Raw genomic sequence first — 15322 nt, 5'->3', positions numbered from 1 at the left:
GGGACTTGAGGTTGTTTATCACCTTAGATTGCTTTAAATGAACTTAGTGACAGTAGTGTCTTCTATTCCAACTGGAATACTAAAAGTGGAAAATCACTTGCATGTTTTCATATTCTGCGTCGAGAGAGAGAGAATGAAATATCCTCCTGCCTTTCCAGATTGTCCATAAGTGAATGAAGGTTTTGGAAGTGGTTGCTTCTAGACAGCTTCACCAGTGTAATCGGGCATAACTTTTGACTTGTTGTATACTGTAATCCTGGGAACTGGCTCTGTTCCACTGGCACATTTTCAGTGCTGGTGAATCGAGGTTACGTTGTAATCTGCTTGGTGGGAGTATATTGTGAATGTGAAACCTAGGGATAATCTTGTAATCAGTTTTGCATTGTTTTGGAAAACGTTAAATCATGATTTAGAGTAACACTGAATTTGGAACAAAAAAGTGGTATCTCTTTGCTTTCAGCCAGCTAGACCCTTACAGACGGAACCAAATGTGGAATGTTTTCTGAACTAGAAAAATTGAGTCCTATTTCTCATTTTCAAATGCATGCCTGAGAAAGGTTGGGCATGGCCGCAGCCCTGATGATTTCCTTTGTATTAGGAAGCAGAGGTGAACTTGACTTGCCAGTTTTTCCAAAATCAATTCCCCTCTGCCTCCAGTAGTATTAATTTCACGAACAGTTTTTATTTAATTTTACTGTAAATGTCCATGTGGATTATGTATGTCCAGCTGGCACTCTTTTTATTTTCTCTTCTGATCTGGGGAATTTTTTTTAGATTTTTATTTTATTCTGTTCTTTTAATTGCATTTGATCTATTTTTAGTAGATGTGTGTTGTTTTTTTTTTTTTTTTTTTTAATGTGGAGTAGCTCCATGATTGTCACAGTACTGAAATAGCTTTTTTTTTTCTAGCATAAACCAATATTCTCACTTACCTGGGTAGGGAAATTACCACTGATGCTAGTAAGTGCAAGTGTTGACATCTGATATGCTGAGGAATCCAAGGTAGCTTTTGTAGAGCAAAAATTGTATCATGGTGGATGGGAAGCAATTGGTCTATATATAGCTCAGAAAAGAGGAGTTTTTTTTTTCCGTGACACAGAAGAATTGTAATTAGCTTTTAGTCTCGTTAATGTGCATTAAGATGATAGCCTGAGTGTAGAGAACATACCCATTCTGCAGTACAATCATTTCCAGGGTTCTGGCATTTATAGCATTTAGGAAACTCCAAGTGAGTTTGATGTTGAACGAGCTACCTCAAGCTTGAATGTGAATTTTCATGTTGGGTACCTAACATGATGTTTAGGACAACTGGCCAGTCAATACTATTGTACTGACTCTGTGCGTATTGTTCACTTTTACAGATGCCTTTGTAAATAGCCAGGAATGGACACTAAGCCGAGCTGTACCAGAGCTCAAAGTGGTGAGTTTATATTTACTTTTACCTCTGAAAAGCATTCTCAAAATGTTATGCACAAATGTGAAAAACTTTGAGGTTTGTTCAACTTTGGAAGTGGGTGGAGAAATGTAGAAAGCAATATTTTTGAAAAGCAAAACAATTTCCTTCAGCAAAACAATCTGTATGAAGTTTATGTATCTTTTTATGAACATGCTTCAAAGGTCTACTCAGGTATTTTATTTCTGTTTCAACTCGTTTGCTTAGTTGAGCCAGCTTCCTAGTGCACGCTTCTGAGTAGAGAGATCTTACACTTTAATGGGGGTAGAGGGAGAATTAGCAGGTCACCTCTAAAGCTATATGTAATATCTAAAGCTCTTTTTATCTCCTTGTAATAATTTTCGCTATTTGTTCAAGGACTAAATGCCTTTTCTCAATATTTTAAAAAATTTCAAGCGAATGTTCTGTCTAGGGGTTTGTTTGGACTTGGCTTGATTGTTCGTGTATCTCGTGTGTGGGTTTTTTTTTTTTTTTTTTTTGTCATGGTTAGTAGAAATGGAATGTTTGGAAGGTTAATTTAGCCAGTTTAAAAATTACACTTTTAGTGTAAGAATTAAGAGTGGCTTGACAGCTGCTTCCACTAGCAAAATTTTCCTTTTGCAAAATTTTTTGATGTGTATGTGAAAGAGAAGTCAAAAGGATCACAGAGATGGGGGTGAGGGGGATTTTATGAAGTTACTGTTGTAAAATCTGTGACCAGAGGGGCTGGTGGTACACACTGAAACCTCTTAGTAGTGATTATTAAACAGGCAGCTTGTCAAGCCAGCAGCATAAAGTTGCTGAGATCAGATCGTTGTGGTGTACACCATATGGAAGTCCGCATTTAATCACGTAGTGTCAGTTTAGAAAAATCTATGAAACTACAGTATCCAAGATACAGTACTTGGTAATACCTCTCATAGGGGTCTGTGGTGGAGAGAATGCAGGTCACCTTATGTTTAAATTGCTGTAACTGTAAAGCTGCTCTGATCCAGTCCTCATGTGAGTGGCGAAGTGAATTGGACAAAACCATAGCAATTTAAGAATGGACAGCTGGGGCTGTGCTTCATTAGTCCAGTTTTCATGTGGTAAACTTCTTTTTCCAAATCTGAGTCGATTATAGTGTCTAAGAAGATGAGAGAAAGCATAGGTCAAGTTTAACATGACATGCTCTTACCCAAATGGCATTTAAATTGAGACAGCTTCCTGGTAACTGGAGTTATGCTGCTGTTTTGATTTCAGCAGAAGAGAAATAGAGTAGTCAGTGGATACAGCGGCCTGATTCAGTTTGGCTGATGGTGCAATTTGGAAGAGGTATTTGCAGAAAATATGTTATACAAGAAAATACTAGCAATGTAGGACTGGAAGGTATCGGTTGCATATGGGCTACTGCAGTCATAGCTAATTGAAGTTAGTGGGGGGTCTACAGAGGGTGCCTTTCTTCATCATGTCTCCCTCCTCACCAGACCAAGCACAGCACCCGGTAATCAACTTAAGGCTTGCTGATGAGAGCAAAGTTGCGATTACTGTATGTTGTAATACAGAACACGAACAAGGGCAGAGCCTTAGGTAAAACTTCCAGAGAAGGCCTTGGAGTACAACTGTTTCTTGCGATACCAAGGCTACATTACGTGAATGCTTTCGTCTTGGACGTCTTGCCCTAGTATTGGATGAGCCGGTGGCACAAACGTAAACTTTGGAGCAGCCGCTCTAGAGAATTGATTTTAAGCGGTCAGCACATGTGAGCCTCGAGCTTATTGTCTGAGGCCTGAATTTGTACAGTCCTGGATAAAAGCAGAACTTGTACCATTGCAAATACAATAGTCTGATTAAAATGATTAAAACTAGTAGCTCCTGCTGTGGCCATGAACTTGTGCTGCAGCAGGAAGGGCAGACTAGGAGCCCCATTGAAAATCTGCTTTCTTTGCTCTCAGCGTGCCCGTGTCCTTTGCCTCCGGCTGAGGAAGCCAAGGGCAATATTAAAAGCCAAACCTGTTTCCTGCGCCACAGATCTATCATTATATTCACCACTAAGGGTAACTGTGGGTGCATTGTTTCAGCTTGTGTCCGAGTGTTGGGGAAGACAGAAGCATGGTGCGCTTGTCACTACTTGGTGCAGCAGCGCAGATGGAGAGATGAGGTTTAGTGTTGCAAGTTTATGAAACTGCCCTCGCTTTAGCTGCTGGAGTGGGCTGTACTGTACAGGACAAGATGGTTAGTAGCTCAGTGGGAGAGGTGGTCTTCTCCATAAGATCTGGGCAGCCTTTAAATTGCAGATAATATTTCATTTTTATGGTGACTGTTGCTATACAAAATGCCCTACAAAAGTATAAGGGGAGAGCAAATAAAATATTTGGGGTTGCAAGACAGATTTTTTCCAACGTACTTTCAAGCAAGAATACTAGTCCTTTCTTCTGTCTCCTTGTTTAATAATACATGCTGAACTTAAATTAAGTTCAGCTTTTCAGAAGTAGAAGTTAAAAAAAAAAAAAAAGAATAAGAAAAAAAGAAAAAAAATAAAGGAATTGCAGTCTCAGCACGTGGGCTTGCCTAGGTGGGCTCGTGTGTATGTCAGCCATTGCTGTCAGGAGGTTTGGGAGGTGGTTGTCCCTCTAGGGTCCGGACCTTGGGAGCATCGTGTTGCTGCAGGTTGGACTTCTGCTAAACAAATAGTTTCTGTAACTGGAACAGTTAGAAAACCCTGGGGCCCCGTTAGGCCCTGTTAGGCAGAATAAACTGGAGGTCTTTTTGGACAAATAACTTTGCATTTACTACTTTAAAACATGCACTAAGTGTATGTGTCGTCAGGATTGTGTGCTAGGTACCTTTAAAATGAGTAATATTGCCGATACATTTTGTATTTATATAGAAAGGCTTTAGTAGCATATGGGCATAGTGTTTATGGGAGGGATGGTTTGTTTTTTAAGCACTTCTAAAGCATGTGAACAAATGATTACTCCAAATTGAATGCTGCACAGTGCTAAGGACAAAGCAATGTGCTGTAGCCTCCTAAGCTGCATTTCTCGGTTTCTGAACTGGTTTACAATGGTGTTTTTGGTCCATAACACACTTGTAATAACTCTGTGTGTTTCATCTGTTCATTTTCACTATCCCTATAAAATAGAAATGGCTCAGATTGCATAGAGAATATGGGAGACAGGAACACAGCTGCTCTGGATATAGGCTGGTGTGCTTGTCATAGTATGTGAAACCATCCTGAAAAACAAGTATTAATCCTGATAGAAATATTTCTTGGTACTGGAGATCAGATTTTTCAAGTGTGAATTTTATTGCTCCTGTTTTTTGGTGCTAAATATCAGAGAGAGGCTCAGAGCAGTGTCACTTCAGCAGCGCAGTGAATAAAAGAAGGCTGGTAACGCTGGATTTTAATTCCACTGCTGTTTTGTATGTGGATAAGACAAAATTGACAGTACATATTTTTTTTTTCATTTTCATTTCTATCTTTCTTTAAGCTTCTGAAGTCCTATTGTTAGCTCAGTGGGTTTTGAATCTATGAATTAAAAAATAGACCTGGGAGCCTCACTCTGAAGAAAGAGGTGAATATTCTTCTAAAGAAATGCAGTGTTGCACTGTCTTTAAAACTCCAATGTTTTTGATTATCAGTATGGAGGCAACTTGTGAAAACGAAGGAAAGGAGAAAGAGGGAGGACCTGTACTACCTCACTTCAGGGGCTCTGCATGTCGTACATGTCAATGGTTTTAATGCTTCCTGAAAGAAGAAAGCTCTACTCTTACTGCCTGTGTCAGTGAAGTGGTTTCTTAATGGAGATCCACCTCTTGCTGCTCCTGTTCGTGGTTTTCTTGCCTCCTCATGTGGAAATTGCAAGCTCTTCAGGCCAGGCAGCTAATGCATTAGAGTCCTACATATATACAAATTAGGGTCATTTTAAGTAACTGTTTTAACCATTTGTTGTAAATGGGTTTTTCTAACTCCGGTTGTATCTCCTTGTTTAATGACCACCTCCAGCCCCAGGGCTGTATTATTTTTGCACTGATGATGACATAGCAGGTCTGAGACATAGCCTCGATATGTTGTTTCCAAAGGTCTAGAGGTACAGTGAAAATTCAAAGTCCTGTTCTCTACTGTTATTTTCCTAGTAAACCCATGTGAAGTTGGCTTGTTTTCCAATTCCTCAGGAATTATGTTACTCAAAGGGCCATAGCCTGGTCACAGACTATTTATCTGCAGAGGAGACAACTTAAGTGGTGTGTTTAATCTACTGATTTAGAGATGAGATTTCCAACTTCCTTGCCCTTTTTGGTCTAGGCTATCATAATATAGGGCTGATGGGATGGAAACTTGCCTGGGAGTGTGAGGTTCAGCTACTACTGAGGAATGACCCTGCCCGCTGTAGGGAATACAGCATATCACTGGGCTTGTCATGGAAGAAAACAGACAACTAGCAAGCCATTAAATTAATGTCTCTTTCAAAACAAGAAATCACATAGAAGTAAACCCAGTATTTGTGATGTACTGTTTGTGCCTTGGCCACTTCCACTAAAAAATGTTAAATGAGTTAACGCATGCTAAAACTTACTATTCTGGTGTTTGAGTATCCTGAACAGTGAAAAATCAGTTCTAATGGGGAAGGGTGAGAAAGGGGCAAGTAGCCTCTTGCAGTGAGGGCCTGTACAGACAGGGAGAGGGCATACAAAGAGGTTACTTGATGCTTTGAGGTTACAGGGCATACATTAGAGACAGTATTTTCTTCCTGTAGCTCACCCCTAACGATATCTAATTAAACATTGGAGAAAGCTAAAATGAAGTTGCGGTCAAGTCAGGTATTCAGAGCAGAAATAACCAGAGCTGGAGATCTGCAGTATTGCATTAGCTTTTGCTAGTCTTTGTATGTGCATGGAGAAGTCCCAAACCACTTTTCCCACTTCTCTCTTCCTCATTCATTGAATGCCTGAATTGGGATCAGTACAACAACAACAGCAAAGCTCGGTGTTGTATGTTGTATATATATTCACGTTGCCTTCTGTATATAGAAATTAATTTCCATAGGAATTTTTCTTTAGGTCTTGTCACTTAATTTTTAGTGACCCAAGATACTTTTGCAATGTATCTGTGTGATGAAAGATCATAAAAAGATGGACTTTGAGACAGAAATTTCACTTCTAGCACTGAGCGCTCAAAATGAAATCCCTCGAGCCAGACCATGCAGCAAACTATAGCACGAGGTATCAGCTAGCTCGCCAGTTAGGAACCTCAGTGATACCTTAGCGATCGGCTACGCGTATCATGAAGTAAAGATCTCAGGTGATTTTGGAATTTCAGTGCTGAAAGTTTGTAGGATCACAGTTGTACTGATAACTTATAGCTGTGCTAGGTTAAGTCACTTGTTTGTTGGTCTTAAAGGGTGAAGCAGATCTCATTGGGTTGTGTGGTGGCCTGACCGGAATGAAGCTGTTGTGTGTTTCTAGAGAGCATTGACTGGTGTCAGTGGTGTCTGAGAGGGCAAGGGCTGGTCATCTGCAGAACTGCCAGTCGCCTTTCTGTTATCTTGTACTTATTTTTAGAAGTAGACATCTCGACATACACTAGCACTGCCTGCAATTCCTCTTAGATGTAAATTAGATTAAAAGCTTCCAGTATGCTGGTTTAAACACTCTTTTAAGTCAGCTTACGTAGAAGCCTAATGAACAGATGTCTTTTGCCCAACTGCTTGGGCTATGGCTTCCTTCTTATTTATGTGGGACCATTCTTTGTTGATAACAGCTACACTTGCAGTGGCTTCTGGTTGTACTTATGGCATCTTTGATTATAAATTATTTCATGACTGTTCGAGTTGTGTCCTGCTAACCTAATCGCAGGGGCTCCAGGGAGACTTGTGAGGCTGCCTTCTGTTTGCTCTGTGCCAAAGTTGCTGCTTTAACTGAGCTATTCTTTGTATGTCAGCTAGAGAGGGAAAGCGGGTGTCCTTCCTAGTGCTGCCTTGGTGCTCTCCTCACTGAAGTGTTTGTCATTTTAAAGAATGACATCCCTTCTCCAGTTTTCTGACTCTTAGCTCTTTGGTTTAAGCTATTTTTAATAAGATGCTAGCTTATGTTATCAATTAGGATTCAGATGATGAGCAGTAATGTACAACTTGCTCATGCTACCTCTATCTATTTGGCCAACTTAGGACAAGCTGTGTGCTGATCTGCTTAACTCCTGGGAGCTTGTTTTCTGAACATGTTAGTTGGGATCAAGATAGATACGTAGAAAAGGATCGGCTTAGTTTTGCATAAAAGAGGAAGTAAATACAATTCTCTTATCCTCCCCCAAAAGCAATGTGTTCAGAGTTCTGTTCCTCAGGGAGATCTGAATCAGTAAATGACAACTAAGCAAGGAAAAAAGGCATTTCGTTGAAGCATGGAGAAGGTGTACTGTCTGACACTCACTGTCAGCTATGAAGAACAGAGCAAACATTGAAATCTTGGATTCTGCTTGCTGCACATGTCAGTCCACTTTTGGTTGATGGTCAGCCCAGGGACAAATCATCAGGGATCATATCATCCGGCAGCGTGAGGCTGTGGCTTGAAAGGGGTGATCTGCTTATTACTGTGGGAATAATGCAGCCAGACTTGTGCATCAGCTGCCACCCCTTGAAAACAGCAACCCCACAAAACAGAATTAGCAGGCTTTCAAGTCTTTGGCATTTGAACACCTCTGGGAAGAAAATTCTTATAGTGTTGAGCTGTGATCTACCTCTTTTGCCTTTCTTTAGAAGAAATACTTAGTAAACCAGCTTAACAGAGAAAAATTATGTATACTTGAAGTCTCTTTGCATATATCTGGTTGTCAGTTGATACAGATGTCCCTGATGCAGATGTTTAGGCATGGAGTGCAGGCAGTTTTAGTTATAAGCTTGTTGGAAAGTCAACTGGTAAAGTTAGAGACTAACAAGCCATAATGGACATGCCAAAATCTGTATTTGTATTGCTAAAATATGTATATTTGTGTGTGTGTGTGTGTATATATACACATGCACACATATATGCATGTGCGCACGCACATGTGCGTGTGTGTGTGTGCTTAGAGTTGGTGTGAATCACAAGATGGATGCTCTACAGGAATATTTTCCAATATTAGATATTAGTGATGTGTTTATATCATTGTATTCTCCAGTTAAGAGGTGGTAAGGCTGCTCTGAGAGGTCTTCGTCCTGCCTGATGTTCCCAACTAACATCACTAGTGAGATGAATAAAGGAATTCTGCTAACATAACCTGATTTTGGTTTATGTATTTGGTATGTGTATTCTGTTGTAACCATAGATTTTTGACAGGTACTCTTGCCTGTTGGCATTATTTGAGATTTTTTTCCTGTCTTGGCTTCTTCCTTCAAATGCTGAGAAGTTTGTTTTTGGTGTTGAGTATTTGCCTAAATATGCTGCTTTTTATGAGGATTAACTGCAGTTTAATTTCTTCCTTTCTTTTTTTTCCTGTTTTCAGGGGATTGTGGGTAACCTAGCAAGTGGCAAGTCTGCACTTGTGCACCGGTATCTGACTGGCACATATGTCCAGGAAGAATCACCTGAAGGTACGTGGATATGCACATTATTAATAGCATACAGATTTTGCTAGTTTTTTTCCTAGACTGCACTCTTATTTCTTCTTAATCGTGCAGAAATGAATTAGGTAAAGAATCAGTTTTGCTTTTACACTATATTAATAGAGAACTGTGCTTTTCCTTTAACAATCTCCAAACTGGAGATAAGTGCAGGCAATGAGTATAACTGTACCTTTTCCATAACCACTTAGCATCATTAAGTGCTTTCCCATCCATTATTTGTCCGTATGGGAAGCTTTTGTAGTTGTGTATTGAGAAGAGTTTACTGTTGTGAGTAGTGCTAGTACTTTCCATTTGGCGGCTGAAAGCCACAGTTACTGAATCTTGTATTGGGTTTCTGTAGTTTCACAAGCTTAAACTGGATGTAAATTGTTCCTTGTTTAACTTTTAAAACTTCAAGACCAAAAATTTTGTAAGAAATATTTTTATGCCACAGAAAACTTGGTTTGTACTTGACAATATTGCAGGGTTTAACAACAACCCAAACTTATAGCTTGAAATCAAAATAATCATAGAGTCTTATTGAGGTATATCTTACACTAAATACTTTCTTGGTTTTTATTTATTCTCCTTATGAACTTTTAAATCCAACTCTGAGACACTGAATTTCTGGTTCCTTCTTTTCCTTACTGGCTGTTCCATTCTTTGCAGATATGGATGCAGGTAACTATACATTCTCTTCATGGCAGCTCTTGTCTTGTTTTGAAGAGACAGAAGGCACAGTTTTTGTACTATAGTGTTTTCCCCTTGTTATGTGTATCATCTTGATTTGTTCCCTTTTGATTTCAAGTCTTTAGTACATCTCACTGTTTTTGTCCCTTGCCGTAGTTGTCTTTTCTTCAGTAGTATGTAGCTTCATGCATCTATGGTAACATTTGTTTCAAATTAACTCTTACCAAAGGAAGCTATTAGTCATAGTATTTGACATTTTAACCAGTTTTCTTTAAATTAAAATGGGAGGAGAGGGAAAGGGATGGATAAGGCTGTTCTGATATAATTGCAGTAGCAGTGAAGTCCTCTAGTTCATACTCTCACGTTAAAAGTTTTTGCTTCTCTGTAGCTGGGACTAGTGTGGGGTGATAACTGGAGATGCTGACAACTGCATGTTAGCTTGATTGTTCAGTGTGCAAGGATAGTTTGCTGATCTGAAGGAGAAGGTAATGGTAGATCACATTTATGCCTAGTGCATCTCTGTGCTGATAGCAAGAAATGAAAAGATAATATGCATATCAAGTGAATACAAGTCTTCAGAAAAAAAAAGTCATTATCTCTACTGATCTCTTTTCCCCCTCATCTCATGAAAAGAAAATATTTTGTTTATTCTTGTGAGACCTGAATGTCTTGGTTATTCACAGGGTTACCAGTACTCTTCTCCTATACTATGAATATTTTACATGGTGTTCCTTGGGAGCATTGCCATCTGTCCCTTTTGTCTTCAAGATTTTTTTTTTTTACAGTGCTTGAGTGACATTCAGACTGTTTATCCTCGAAGAATTAAGTTACCAAAGCAGTGTCAGATCATTTCTTTGCACATAAGTGTAGCTGACAAGCTTCCCTAATGACACCATTCCATTTCATTAATAGTGGAAAAACTAGAATAATTAAGAGCTCTAATTCACCTTGTAAGGGAGAGGTCAAGATTTCTAATCAAGTTAGCAGTAAAGAAATCAACCCATATAATTTATCTTTAGTAAATATCCATAGAAATGATTGGTGGTGTTGTTTTATTTCAGTGTAAGTCTATACCCTGTCATTCTGTGGGAACTGAGACACCAGTGCAGATGGTTCTCTTGCACTGGAGTAGAGACCTTGTGATTTGGTATTCTGCATGGGACCTGTAGCTCTCCGTAAATGGAGACTATGTTTAAATTCTAGACACAGCTTTTATGTTGGAGACCAGTGCAGATCTTCCTTTGGTCCTTTTTGGGGTCTTTGAAATGTCCGAGTTTATTAAGTTGGATAGAGTAATGTGTATGTTAGGTATTGAGGTCTCAGCTGATTGACTAGTTTTTAGAAAAAAACATTGACTGACTTTGGCTTACTACCAGCAAATTTTATTCATTGGTATTTGTCAGGCGTCATATAATTGGTATCTAATTGGGGAATGATTGATGCTTACTTCATGTGAGAATGGTGATTACAACCAGAGACTACTGTTCCTGCTCTCCTTTGCCTTCTGAATTGCTGCAATTACCGTGAAACCTGCCCCAAGTTAGACAAGTGCCAGATCTCCTTTCAAGCCTTTAAGGTAGCTTCAGCACTCCAGTAAATGAATCTTAAGCATATACAGGTGGTTTCATGTTTCCTTCAGCTCTTCCCTTTAAGACAAGGCATTCCTACTGCTCTTTCTGCATGCCACACCACCCCCTCAAGAGGAGGAACTGTATAACATCGCAGTGTAAAACAGGTTTTCTTCATACTGTTTGGCCAGACTTTTATTTCTGGTCAGAATTAACCTCTCTAGACTCTTGCAATGTTGTAATGTGAACATTTTTTTTTCTGTTAGAATGAGATAAGTCACACTTGGGGAGAAAAGGGATTTTTAACTTACTTTGTGTACTTAACATGCTTTTGGCTTTACTCCTGTAGAATACATTTTAAATCAGATGTTTCTTTTCACACAACAAAATACAATATATTGCCCTAGAACAACCTGATTTTCTGTTGTATAAGTCTTGCAGTTTTTTTACTGTAATGAAACTGGAAAGTGTTTTAAAATAGAACACTTATTAAAGCGATTTGTGATCTTTCAAAAACCTCCCAAGTGATTAGAAGAAAAATAGCTTCTAAGCAGTCATTGGTGTGGTTTTTAATTGTTTTTTTAGGGTAGAGCTACAAATAAGATTGCATGCCACCTGGTGTGTGTTTTTCATCCATCTAAAATTCGGTTCTGCCTCCAAGGACATAATGAAACGCGGTGTGCATGGAATAGAGGTGAATTGAACTTGACAACAGCAGTGAGTTTCAGGGCTCCCTGATGTTTTCTAGAAAGCCTCAGAGGCCTGGAACATGAATTCAGGGCCTTTGCACATCTCTCTGGTACGTCTGTGAAGACCCTAATTGATGTAACGATTATTTCAAGGGTTGTTTTTTTCTTTTTTTTTTTTCTCCAGTGAGTTTTTTATTTGTATTTACTATGTGTAAAGTCGTAGTCAAGTGCTTCTGCTCAAGATGTCCCAACTGAGATGAAAAGAATGTAGTATTTCTCTCCTACCCCATCATCAAAGTGATCTTAAGATTTGTGAACGTAAACACAAACTATTGAAACTGTCGAGGACATTTTTGTTGAAAAGCAATAAAATAAAAATAATAATAAAAAAGTAGAGAGAGAGAGGTGAGGTCATGTTAACAAATCCCCTTAAGTTGGAAGATGAGGAGAGTTGAAATGAGAGTTGGGAAGAGGTACCTTTTTCAGGAGATGGATAGAGAAAATAGTACCTCTGGGTGCACAGTAAAATGTAAAGTAGAAAGCTAGTGCAGTAGATGTAACCAAAGCAGATATTTGGGAAGTTTTGAAAAAGATTTAAGGCTACAAGTCTCTAGAATAATGCATATTTACGAGGCTGACGTAAAAATAACTGAAAGCCCATCTTCTCTTTCCTGAAGTGGGAAATTACCTCCTTTTTTGCTGCTAGCTCTCTGAGAATTAATGATACCTAGTGGCAATCTGCTTTATTTTGGCCTTAAAAGAATGGACAAATGCTTTAATTAGGCTAATAATTGGATATTCAGGTATTTTTAAGACATGTGCTCTTGTGAGAGGGTGGAGGGCGGGGGGGAAGAGAAAAATATTTTTGATCTCTGAAAGTTATAAAGCCTCTTGAGCAACCTAACTGGAGAGGGCAGATAGCCGCTGCAGTCAGTGGAGATTTCGTGTGTCTGTGTAGAGAAACTTGTGAGCATGATCTAGATGAATATGTACGATGTGCCTCTTTTAACAGAGTTCGTTCCCTATCTTCTGGGTTTATAATGCTTGAACTTCCTCTTCAGTACAGACTGCAAAAGAAAAGCATTGCTAATAAAATTGCTAATTGTTAAGTGGAGTTACACTTAACAACATACAAAATATTTTTGTTTCTTTTTATCAGAGGATTTTTTACTCTCATGTCATAAGGTTATTTGGTTGCCTTCCATTTCCTCCTTCCAAATTACTTTAGCTGTAGCCCGTTATAGGTCTTGTTTTCATTGGAGACTGGATTGAACGTATACATGGGGTTTCTCATTCTAGTTGGCTTATCAGGATTGTGATCACACTGGTTTAGGTGAGGTGCAGTGATTTGTTTAGCACTTGGGTTTTGTAATGCTGCTTCTGCTGCATCCTGGATATGCTACAAGCTTCAGCAATTTAGATGCATCACATTTCAAATACACTTACCTTCAGTTAGTTGTTGTTCTGTGTTTTAAGAATTACAATGAATGTGTGTGTGTGTCCCCAGCCAGTGGTGCAGCATAAAGCCTTTCTTTTTTTTTTTTCCTCTCCAGAAATTTGTGATCATTTACTTTTTTTTCATTTTCCAAACTTGATTTAAAGATTTTTTTTTTACTATAGCAGCCTTCACCAAGTAACTTTTTTCAGTACCTGCAATGAACAGAAAGCAACAGGAATGGTCAAAAACCTTGACATTTTTATTATTTTAAAAAAACAAACAAAGCGTCACCTTCAACCTTACCGTTGGAGAAGAATGAATATAACGAGAACTGTGAAACCCAGTTTCTAGCCTGTTACCAAATATTGGGATATGTAAGTCCAGTATGGCTGGGTCCTGGAAGTATGTATTTGGCCTATGCTTTTTTTTTTTTTTTTTTTTTTTTCACCTGATACCTATTTTGTTATTAGTTTCATTATGATATCCATGTTTTTCAATTTATGATATCTGGTAACTATTTCTTGCCATATCATGCGATATCAGCAGGATGCATTTACAAAAGGAGGGGTGAGCATGACCACTGATTAAAAATTTTGATTGCTTTTATTCACCACCTCCTTGTGAGCTTTTCATCTACCTGTGGACTCTCAAAAAAATATGTATACTAAAAAGTATAACCATCATCTTACCAGTCCAAGTAACCTTCCTGCTGATTTCTTTCAGCAAAACCATGTAATGTTTCAATTGTTGGGCACTGTGATGAAACCAAGAATGGTGTGTGTTTGTCTTGAACAAAAAAAAAAAAGTATGAATCGTCTTGCTGTATATTAAATTATGTATTCAGACGAACAAGACAGGAAGGGAACATGGTGCTTTGACTTTGTTTTCTACCTTCAAGTGCTGGGAGATGTAATAGCGAAATGAGGATCACAGTTTGGTGCTAAATAGAGCATGGGAGCTGCAGCAGAATTCGACCAAGTTTTCTTTCTTTATTTTTCTCATTGTTAATATATAAGATAGAAATACAATTGTTCATTTTGCAAACGTTTAGGTTCCCAAGGTTACACAATCTTCTCACAGAAGTAATTGACTTCATCTGGTTAAAGCTCTTTTTCAATCCTGTACGAATAGGGAAGAATCTTGAAGGTTGCATTTACTAAATAACCAAATTTTGTCTTTCATGAGTAAAAAGAAAATACCTGTTCCAGGCAAACTCTTTGTTGTATTCTCTGAACAACTCATCTGAAACTTGAAAGAATCACAGTGAATTTACTCTCTGAATACATACTTTTCTTAAAGAGCAATTTCCATCCTTTCATCTGTTCTTTTCTGGAATTTCAAAAAATCATTTCCATACTTGGCTGACTTTACACATAGCTTGTACAGTGAGACTTTAAGAATTGTAAGTACATATAAGTTCAAAATAGCAATATTAACCTACCAATCCATTGTTTTTAAAGAAGCTGGATATTTCATGTATCAAAATGTTCAGGCCACAAAATACAGAAGCTGAAGTTCCCTGTACTGACTTCAACCCCCTGGTGCAGTATTTCACAAGCTTTCTGCAGTGCTGTTCTGGGCAGCTGCAGCTGAGGTCTCATCTGTGAAACCTAAATAGCTCTTGGATACGGAAGACAGCTATGACTTTAGATGTATGTGTTTCAAAATTATCTCCGTTTAGTTCCTTGTCTTCCATTTGCTTATAAGAGTACTGGCCAATTTCTTATTTCTTTAAGTTGGCATTTCGTACTGATATCCGGGTATGAAAGAGCATCCTTGTCTTTTCTGATCGTTTTAAAGTAGAGCTGCAGTTGGTTCTCTTGGGTTTTGAGAGCCTTTTAGGCTTAGCATGAAAGAGTGTGCTTATGTATTCTGAAATCTCTGGTCTCCAGCCCTTCCCTCTTGTCTTCCTCTCTTCTATCCCCCACTGAGATGAGCAGTTTAGA

At 38.6% G+C, this 15322-nt stretch overlaps 1 protein-coding gene across 5 annotated transcripts in view; it reads left to right on the top strand.

Moving 5' to 3' along the window:
- Positions 1-15322, top strand: part of AGAP1 (ArfGAP with GTPase domain, ankyrin repeat and PH domain 1) — a 375973-nt gene that overhangs the window by 120734 nt on the left and 239917 nt on the right. For 4 of the 5 annotated variants that reach the window (XM_062578166.1, XM_062578164.1, XM_062578163.1 and 1 more), the window contains exons 2-3: positions 1362-1420; positions 8892-8979. In XM_062578166.1, the coding sequence (XP_062434150.1) occupies positions 1362-1420; positions 8892-8979 (147 nt within the window). Of the gene's footprint in view, positions 1-1361; positions 1421-8891; positions 8980-15322 lie in introns of those variants that run through there. The other variant, XM_062578167.1, reaches the window with a different exon arrangement.

This window comes from Rhea pennata, chromosome 6 (assembly GCF_028389875.1).
Source record: "Rhea pennata isolate bPtePen1 chromosome 6, bPtePen1.pri, whole genome shotgun sequence".
NCBI classification, from domain to species: Eukaryota; Metazoa; Chordata; class Aves; order Rheiformes; family Rheidae; genus Rhea; species Rhea pennata.
Note: the sequence above shows the minus strand (reverse complement) of the source record. Positions and strands in the feature narration are given on the sequence as shown.